Genomic DNA, 9329 nt, shown 5'->3' on the forward strand with positions numbered 1-9329 from the left:
CAGGGTTGAAGGTGTCAGGAAGTGGGGGCTAAGCAAGGAGGAGAGGTGGGGCCAGAGTCAGTTCTTGGACCCCTGTCGTTCTGTCTACCACTTCTGGGCTGTCTTGTCCAGCAAAACAGAGGCGTTGCTAGTGATTTCCAGAGGGTGGTACATAATTACTACCAAGAGTCATCTTGGACCAGATATGGGAAGCCCCACCTCCAGGTTCTTGGAAATATCAGAGATTCCCAGGATCAGCTGGCAGTGATAACAAGCCACTCCTGATGATTTCTCAGAGCTGCCTTAAGGGGACAGTTGGTTTGGAGCAGTTTCTTACCTGGGCCTGAGCAGGGATATCAGGAATGGGCAGCCCCTTTGGAGCTCTGGATCAAGTTAGCTGGGTGTGGTGCCTGTACATTTCTCTGGGGGGAGGTTCCAGAAGTTTCTGCAGGTACGTGCAAGGCTAGATGGTGTCCCCTTCAGCATAGGTTGGGGGCAGGCGTGGCACAGGCCCAGCTCTACTTGGTACCCATTCAAGACAGGAAAATGAGGCCACAGGACAGAAGCCTGGCATCCAGTGACAGCAGAGAATAGGGGCCCAGCCCAACATGTATCCCCTGCCACAGGACCTGGTGATTCCTGGGTCCCCTCAGCAGTCCCCTCCCTTTCTCTTCAACCTTATCCACTCACCTGAACCGGCTCTTTCCTGCAGGTCTCTTCGCACGCACCCCTTCCTTTCAGGGAGATGCGCCCAAACCAAGTCCCACAACTGAGCACTAAGTACCATGTGCCTTAATACGGTGCTAGGCTGTTTCCATTCCTCTGGCCATCACATGGTCACATGATTAAAGAAGTTAGGGACATTTTCCCCTTTTCACTATATTTGTTGAGTTTCTTCTCACTAGAAGCTGGGGTGGGCACCAAAACATGGACTTTGCCCTCAAAGAACTCAAACTTGGAGCAAAGAGGAATGTCAACCAGAAGCTGCCATCTGATGTCTAACGACAAACCACTCTGGCTCTTGGGCAGTGCAGCAATAGCTGTCAATCCTGGGTGCTCACAAGCTGCGGGCACTGGGTAAGAGTTCTCCCAGTCCTTGCAATACCTGGGAGGTGGCTGCACCAAAAGCAGAGGCAAAGGCACCTGCCCAGCTGCACAAGTAGGAAGCAGTGGGGCCAGGATTTCTCCAAGACTGAGGATAGCTGATGATGCCTCCCGGAATCCTCAGCTATCCTAACGCAACTAGCAGCAGTGCTCACTGAGCTCTTTAGGAATAAGTCCCCAGTCTCCAGCCTTCCAGAAGGTGGCACCAACCTCTTCTTCCTGTGTTCCCAGGAAGGGTGGTGCTACTCCATCATGACACTAGGTTTAACTTCTAGAAACTGTTGGAATAGTGTAGATTTCCCAAAGACCAGGGGTCTCCCAAGTCAGCAAACAAGTTTCCCGTTAAAAAAAAAAAAAAAAAAAAAAAAGCTGGCAAATCTTGTTCAGGCCTTTCCTTGAGGAGTTCTGGTTTAAAATAGGGATCCATGCTTCTTAGAGAATGTTCTTGGATGACCAGGGGAGCCAATCGGCATCAGAGCACCAAGACGCCACTGGGGTTAAGAACCATCCTCACAAGGTCACTTGGGAAGGTGCTGGGAGGAGAGATCTTACACCAAACAGAACCTACATGACTCCATTTATAATAACAAAACATGAAGCAAGGCCCTTGAGGGTGGGAATGAACCAAAGAGCAGGCTGCGCTGACACACTGAGTCTGACGCAGTGTTTCTCCACCAAGAAGGGCTTTTCTGGGCTCAGGACATAGCTCAGGTGGTAGAGCACTTGCCTTGCATGAACAAGGCCCTAGGTTCAATCCACACACACAAAGGGCTTTTCTACTTTCCTTTTCTGGCCTGTGTACTTCTTGGTGAAGAGGAAAGATGAATGAAAGGTTCTGGACCCCAGAGTTTCATTTCCTGGGAGAGACAAGAGGCCCAGACAGGAGTTGCTGCCAGCAAACTGAGACTCCTGGTGTCCTTGTTACTACTACTAACAAACCATCTCAAGACTCAGCAGCATAATTCCACTATTTTATTCTGCACACAGATTCTGTAACTCAGGAATCTGAACAGGCACAGCACAGCGAGGCGGCTTCTCTCTCTCTGGATGTGAGACGGAAAGCTGAAGGTGAACTGATGCCAGGGGCACAATCACCTGTGACTGAGGCTGGGCTGGCAGGATTTGAAGGCCTGGCCCTCCTGGGTCTGTAAGTGAGGGCACCTGCCCACAGCCTTGGTGTCACCTGGGCTTCCTCACAGAATGGTGGCTTCTGCTTCAGGGTAGCTGGATTTCCTATGGACAGTCTTGGGGACCCAAAAGCAAGTGTCCTAGCCACAGGGCAGGACTGTGGGTATCATGTTGGGGGAGTCATTAGCCGGCCTAGATTCTAGGGGAACACCCCACCTTTTGATTCAAGGAAAAACAACCTCACCTCATTTCTACGATCACCACACCTGAATTCTCTCCAAACCCTATGGTCACTACCAACTCCTGTGAAGCTGTCATTAATACCATCTGGCCTGCCACAAGTTTTCAGAGAAAGGGAAAGCAGGTCCCCAGAAAACACTGTCCCAAAGAGCAGTGAAGAGCCTGAGGCAGTGCCTGGCATTGTCCTGGTTGCCATCTCATTAACATCTTATTAAGGTCATTTGCTCAACAAATACTCCCAAAGCCCCTGCCTTGCTGTGGCTTAACAATGGACTCCAAGGAGCTTATGGGATTAGGGTTTGCAATCCTCAAAATGAGGCAGAGAAGGCCTGGCACCCCCGCATGCAGCGCCACCAGGCCAGGAAGCTCTACGCTGCAATCCCCACGTCTTCCAGGAACTTCTGGAGTCAGGGCTGCCAATAATTTGACACAATTGTTGTCACAGACAACAGGGGCTTCTAAAGACAACTGCTTTCTCAGACAGGGGCAGCAGGGACAAAGGCTCCCTGGCCACTCCCACTTGGCTAAGCTCCAGATAAAGTCAGGACTGGCACCTTCACAGTAGCATCCTGTATCCCGGCTCTAGCCCTCGCCCAGTTTCTGTTACCCAGCCCTGGAACCTACATGTACTTCAAAAATAGTAAGAGGAACCAGAGAAATCAAAAGCAAAACCAAACTAAATCAGTGCTGAAGAAGGAAGGCCTGGCCCCCCCGGGTCTGCAAGTGAGGACACCTGCCCACAGCCTCGGAGTCACCTGGGCTTTCTCACAGAATGGTGGCTTCTGCTTCAAGGTAGCTGGATTTCCTATGGACTGTGAAGACACATGGATCAGTTAAGAAAGGCAGAGGCAAGACGACGGAGTGGCAGGAGAATGGGACAAAATTCCCCATGGTCAGACACAGAAGGGCAGCGGCAAGTGGCAGGTCAGAGGAAGACAGCAGTAAGTAGGAGCGACAGGTGGCCCATGACCCTCACCCCCAAACACCCCACAACCAAGCAGGGAGGCTCCGGGCACCAGGCCTTTTATTACCACAGCACTCTGCAGGCTGGGCCCACCCTGCTGGATGACCCCAGGAGCAAGACTGGCCGTCCCTGCAGGGACAACAGAGCTGTGCTAGGGGAGCACGTGGCTCCTCCCTCTGTTCAGGGCGCTTCCTTGGTGGTGCATGGAGGTCCTTCCTCTCTGGAGACCCCAGGCTCAGACAGTCCACTTCAGACACCTGCAGGCAAACAGGAAGGCCAGGAAGAGGAAGAGGTCTAGGGGGCCACAGAGGGGCAGTGAGTGTGGACAGGGAGGCCACAGCTCACCTGGTCTCTTGGTGGGTGCCCAGACAGCGCACTGTGCAGTACCGCGCTCCGCAGCTGACGCAGGTGTAGGGGGAAGGGAAGCCGCACACAGCACAGAAGGGGCGCTGAGGGCGGGACGGGGGCCCTGCGCAGGCCGTCAGGTAGTTGGGGCCCTCCGCCACGCTCAGGTTCTGCAGAGACAAGGCGGGCGGGCTCTGTGAGCCCCACACAGCCAACACCTGCCAGGCAGGACCTCCAGGGGCTCCCCCTCCCCACGGTCCCCTGGCAGTGCCCCTCTCACCTGCTCCTCCAGCAAGGCCTGGAAGTTTTTTCGGAAGCGAAGTTTAAAATGATCACCTCGAGTTTTCTTTTTTTTCTTTCCTAGGAGTCCAGAGAGATGAGTCACTTGACAATTGCAGAGAAGGAGCAGCTTTCTCTGGCTCCCCACAGGGGTGCAGTCTGTTTGTCCTGCCCTATCAGCCTTTGCTCTTTACCCCACTCCCCAAGTCAGGCCCCACCAGCTCCAGGTACCCTGACTCTGAGGCCCAGGTCAGCTCATCCACTCTGTCCTTACTCTGTGTACAAGAGAAACTGAGACGCAGTGGCTCACAGCCACGAGGGCCAGGGGCCTCGCGGCCCAGTGTCCTTCCACAGTCCTGACCTGGGCCTGTCCCTCCCTTCCTCCTCGTCCGCCTTACCAGTGTCTGCATCATCGTCAAACTGAGGCAGCCTCTTGCCGAGCTGGGGGAGGCCTGCGTGGGGGTCGTCCTGGAAGTTGTCATTCTCCAAGGCCTCGAGCTGCCTGTTGATGCGGCGCTGCCGGGCAGCCCGGTCCAGCACCCGGCGCTGTCCAGGGTCCTGGGAGCGAACTAGTTGGGGCAGGGCAAGAGTTATGGCCAGAGAAGAGGGACACAGGGAGGGAGCGAGTGTGGATGGGAGGCAAGACGACCAATTCCCCCCCCAGACACTGCGGGGTAACTTGACTATGGGCAGTGGGTGGAAGATGGACACAGGTGGTAGCCACGGTCCTCTGGTCTTATCCCAGGCCCCAGGCCCGTGTCCCTGTTTCCCACTGTGTCAGACCTCTGGCTCTGCTTCCTCCCCAGCCAGCAAGACTCCTTTAATTCCTCACGCTGCTTCCCACATTTTCCTAGCACTTCCTGCTTCCAGCCAGTGAAGCCTCTCACTGTGCCGAAGCCACACAACTGTGCCCACGTGGAGGCATGGAGCACCAGGGTTCCCCAGCTCCACTGGGACGTGCCCCTTGACCAGTGTCCCTCCCCACCCCTAAAGAAGCAAGGAACACACACTCCCCCTTCAGACCACCCACAAACACTCCTGCTGGGCCCACCCTCTCCACTCTCCAGGGGCCTGTGACTGAACCCAGCCCTTCTCCTCCAGCTTGAGTCCATCCCTAACCTCAGCACCCTCCACCAGCCTCAGCTGGACTTTCCCTTCAGGAGAATAAATTGCTGCCAGCGTGTCTACGCCTCCAATGGCCTAATCTTTTCCCTTCGAGAGGGTCTGAGTGATGTCCTCACCTCCCACCTACTCCTCAACCTCTAGCAACCTGACTCCTGCCTGACTTCAGTGCAGGCCACGGGTGACCGCCTGGGGCCATTCCAGAGTGCATATCTAGCTCAGTTCTTAGTCTCGCATGTCTCTGCCCTGTGACTGTGCTGCCCACCCTCTTGGGGGTAAAGAATCCCTATTTCCTTGGCGAGGCTCCAGCTTTCCTCCTTCTCCCTCTCTGGACTCTCAGTCTCCCGTCTTGGCTGCCCTCCCTGCCCCTGAGCCTTCTCTGCCCACCCCTCCTCCCTCTCAGTCTACACCCTCTTCCACAGGGCTCTGCCTATCACCCACATGCAAATAACTCCAAACATGATCGTCTTGGCCCAGAATCCTCTCCTGAGCTCCAGAATTGGCTCCAGGACATCAGCACTGACCCTCTGATTATTGCACCTCAATATGGAACATCTTCCATCCAAGTCTGCCTCTCCCTGCGGCCAGAGTGAACAGACGCACTGCGTACACCCACACAGAGCCCTAGCAGTCCGCTCATCCTCTTTGTCACCCCATCAGCTACTCGCCAGGTTCTGATAATTCTACACAAAATATCTTTGTTTATCAGACAAGTACCAAGCGTGTGTTCACCATGATAATAGCAGCAGCGCCAGCAGCCACCACTTGCCAGACACATACTCTGAGCTAGGCACCATACAGTTGGTCCTCCCTGTCCACAGTCCCACATCCATGGATTCATCCAACCCCCAGATTGACAATATTCAAAATGTACCTGCACTCAACAGGTACAGACTTATTCCCTAAACAACACAGTGTTAACAACTAGTTCAGTAGCATTTACATTGTATAAGGTATTAAAGTAGAGATGATTCAAAGTAAAGGAGAGGATACACACAAGTTATGTGAAACCATTACACCATTTTATATGTGAGACTTTAGCATCTATGGATTTTGGTATCCAGACAGAGGGGGTGTCCTGGAACCAATCCCCCATAGATACTGAGGGGTGACTTACTAAACAATTAGCATAAACTGAATCATTTAATCCTCACAACAACCCTTTGAGATAGGTATCAGTTCATCTCAACTTACTGATGTTTGGAAGTTAAAATGTTTCCAGGGCTAGGGTTGTGGCTCAGTGGTAGAGCACTTGCCTAGCATGTGTGAGGCACTGGGTTCGATTCTCAGCACTGCATATTATTTAAATAAACAAAATAAAGATCCATTGACAAGCAGAATGAATATATATATATATATATATATATATATATATATATATATATAAAATACAACTAGAAAAATATATATATAAAGAAATATTTCCAGAGTTTGCACAACTAGTAAATGGCCAGGTCAGAATTCAATCCCAGAACCAAGCAACATCAAAACACACTTTTTTTGGTTTGTTTTGTTTTGGATTTGGTGGTATTGGGGACTAAACCCAGGGGTGCTTCACACTGAGCTACACCTTCCTCCCCACCTTTTGATTTTAGAGATAGGGTCTCATTACATTGCCCAGACTGACCTGAAATTTGCAATCTTCCTGCTTCAGCATCCTGAGTAGCTGAGATTACAGGTGTGTGTCATCATGCCTGGCTTAAAACACATGGTCTTGCCGGGCCTGGTGATGAACATCTGTAATCCCAATGGCTCAGGAGGCTGAGGCAGGAGGATCACAAGATCAAGCCAGCCTCAGCAAAAGCAAGGTGCTAAGCAACTCAGTGAGACTCTGTCTCTAAATAAAATACAAAACAGGGCTGGGGATGTGGCTCAGTGGTCAAGTGCCCCTGAGTTCAAAAACACATGGTCTTGATCACTGCATGATGCTGCTTCCCTCCGGGGTGCCGAGTGCCAGGCAGCACCTGAGCAAGAGCATACAGTCTTGCAGGAGCACAAAGGATTTTAAAGAACAAGCATGTTTGGTTAGGAAAGTACTAAAGGCTTCGGAGCATAAGACAGAAGCCCCCACTGCGGCCCTGGGGTGGTTAGGGAAGGTAAGTCTAGCTTGAGGCCCAAGTCATCGGTAGGCTGGTTGGGGGAACCAAGAAAGCTGGGTGCCTTTAACAAACCGAGGGAAGTTCAGCAAGACCAGCATGTAAAGCAAGTGGGGTGGAAGCTGAGATGAAGGCATGCCAGGTCCTCAGAGTTCTACCTCTAGATATTTAAAGGAATTTGAACTTGGGGATTTTACAGGTGAGAACAATGGAAAGCCAGTGGGGAGGTGCAAGTTAATTTAGCAGTGTTGACGGTTACTTCCTTTCCTCCGGACTCCTCAGCATCTCTTTAAGTGACCTTCCAGTCTCTAGACCTGCTTTCAACAATAAGGTAACCACTGATCACACGTGGTTACTTATATTTAATCTAATTATGAGAAAATAAAAATTTAAAATTCAGTTCCTTGGTTGTAATAGCCACATGTAGTGAAAGTCCTACTGTGGATTGAACTCCAGAGACACTTTGCCACTGAGGTACATCCCCAGCTCTTTTTATTTTGAGACAGAGTCTCAGTAAGTTGTTTAGGGCCTTACTAAATTGCTGAGGCTGCCCTCCTCGAGCTTGCAATTCTCCCACCTCAGCCTCCTGAGTCCCTGGGCTTACAGGCAGGCCACCACCAAGCCTGGTGGAACACCCCACACTCAACAGCACAGATTAAGAACATTCTCATCATCACATAAAGTCCTACTGGACACTATTGCAATCCATCTGCCTCGCTGAAGCCAGAACTGCCTTTCTAAAAGATAAACCTGCTTGGTCACGCCCCTGCCTTAAAAGCTTTTGATGGCTCTGCACTGCCTCTCCATGGAGTTCAACTTCCTCGGTGGTGTATGGAATGCTTTTCAAAACTTCACCTTTTCCCATTCCTCTGGCCACTGTTTGCTTGTAAGCTCCAAACTTTGAACAGGCTTCCTAAGCGACTTGCTTTTTCTTGCTCCTCTGCCTTTCCTCTGCGGTGCGAAACCTTAACCCGCCTTTCAAGGCTCAATTCAAGCGTTTCTGTTTCCTTCCAAGCCTTCCAGGTCTCCCTTTCCTAGGAGCTGGGGCGGGTGCCTGTGCCCAGGCGCCGTGCGCCGCTCTGCCATGGCACCTATCACTCTGAAGGGCAATGCAGGTCCGGGTGTCCGTCCCGCTTACAGAAAGCCAGTTCTGGGGTAACAGGGCTCTTTCTCCTCTCCATCCTCAGCGCCAGGCTTAGGGCAGGCATCAATAAAACTGAATGAACGGTTTAGGGGGCTGCCCGAAAGACCTGAGAGTCGGTGAAGAGATTTGAGACAAATAACTGAAAAAGTCCCAGGTCGGGTTTGGACTTGGGAGGCCAAGGGGTCTAACCGCCGGGGGCTCACATACCCGAAGTTTTTTTCTCCACCATTTGCGCAACACAGCAGCCGGATGAGCCTACTGCGCACGCGTACTAAATCGGCAGCAGTGGTTTAAAAAAGAAAATCCTACCACTTCCGGCAGCGTGCGTTTGTGCGCGTGCGCAGAACCAGCCCCCACCGCTTGTAGTCATTACGTGGTGTTCCCTTGGAGACAAGAAAGCTTTCCGCCATGTTTTATAGGGGCAAAGCTACTTCCGGTCTCAGTGTACTTGTGCAAATTTAGGGAAAGACCCGAAATGGGAGTCTTTCGAGAAATATTATTGTCCTTGGGTCCTTCAGAAGATGCTACCATCCCAAGGACATCCCCTGAAGTATTTCCCCGGGGCAGTAGATGGGGCGGCCTGGACTGCGGAGGAAAGCGGCCTGGCTTGAGTGGGCCGACTGAGAGGTCCTTGCTGACTGTCTGCCCCAAATCAGCCTCCAGCTTCCCAGGGCCGCAGTCCCGCCGCGGACTCCCCGGCCTTCTCCCTCCTTGCCGCCCCTGCGCCTCGCTGCCCCCGTCTTCCGCCCGACGGCCGCGCCCGCGTCCCGCCGGACCCTCCGCGCCGGGTCACTTCCCCTCCGCGGTTTCGGCTCCCCAGGCTGTCGGGCGGGCGGAGAGCGCGGCGGGCTCGGGCCGCAGCCTCGTTTTTTCCCCCTCCCCGCCCCGCCCGGCCGGCGCCCCTGCGCCGCGCCCGCTCGCCCCGCGC

At 52.8% G+C, this 9329-nt stretch overlaps 2 protein-coding genes across 3 annotated transcripts in view; one reads left to right on the top strand and one right to left on the bottom strand.

Annotated features, from left to right (window-relative positions):
* Nucleotides 1-3458: 3458 nt before the first annotated feature.
* On the bottom strand, nt 3459-9055 carry Znhit1 (zinc finger HIT-type containing 1). 2 transcript variants are annotated; one of them, XM_015491470.2, is made up of 5 exons: nt 8609-9055; nt 4438-4608; nt 4041-4120; nt 3761-3930; nt 3459-3672 (listed from the first exon to the last, which is right to left on the bottom strand). In XM_015491470.2, the coding sequence occupies exons 1-5, from the start codon at nt 8628-8630 to the stop codon at nt 3651-3653; spliced, it is 465 nt and encodes a 154-aa protein (XP_015346956.1). In that variant the 5' UTR covers nt 8631-9055; the 3' UTR covers nt 3459-3650. The 2 variants fall into 2 exon arrangements, with proteins under 2 accessions (XP_015346956.1, XP_048645944.1); XM_048789987.1 differs by lacking the exon at nt 8609-9055 and adding an exon at nt 8113-8564.
* Nucleotides 9043-9329, top strand: part of Plod3 (procollagen-lysine,2-oxoglutarate 5-dioxygenase 3) — a gene marked incomplete at its 5' end in the record, with an annotated part of 7171 nt that continues 6884 nt past the window's right edge. The window contains one exon of the mRNA XM_015490697.2: nt 9043-9329. This exon is cut by the window's right edge and continues 98 nt beyond it. Within this exon, the coding sequence (XP_015346183.2) occupies nt 9043-9329 (287 nt within the window).

Source organism: Marmota marmota, unplaced genomic scaffold (genome assembly GCF_001458135.2).
Source record: "Marmota marmota marmota unplaced genomic scaffold, marMar, whole genome shotgun sequence".
NCBI lineage: Eukaryota > Metazoa > Chordata > Mammalia > Rodentia > Sciuridae > Marmota > Marmota marmota.

Bases quoted from the DNA above. Each gene is read 5' to 3' on its own strand.
- Znhit1 (XM_015491470.2), bottom strand. From the start codon at position 8,630: ATGGTGGAGAAAAAAACTTCGG. The intron at 3,931-4,040 runs GTGAGAGGGGCA...TTGTCTCTGCAG, and splicing joins AGGCCTTGCTGGAGGAGCAG to AACCTGAGCGTGGCGGAGGG. The intron at 3,673-3,760 runs GTGAGCTGTGGC...GTTTGCCTGCAG, and splicing joins GGCACCCACCAAGAGACCAG to GTGTCTGAAGTGGACTGTCT.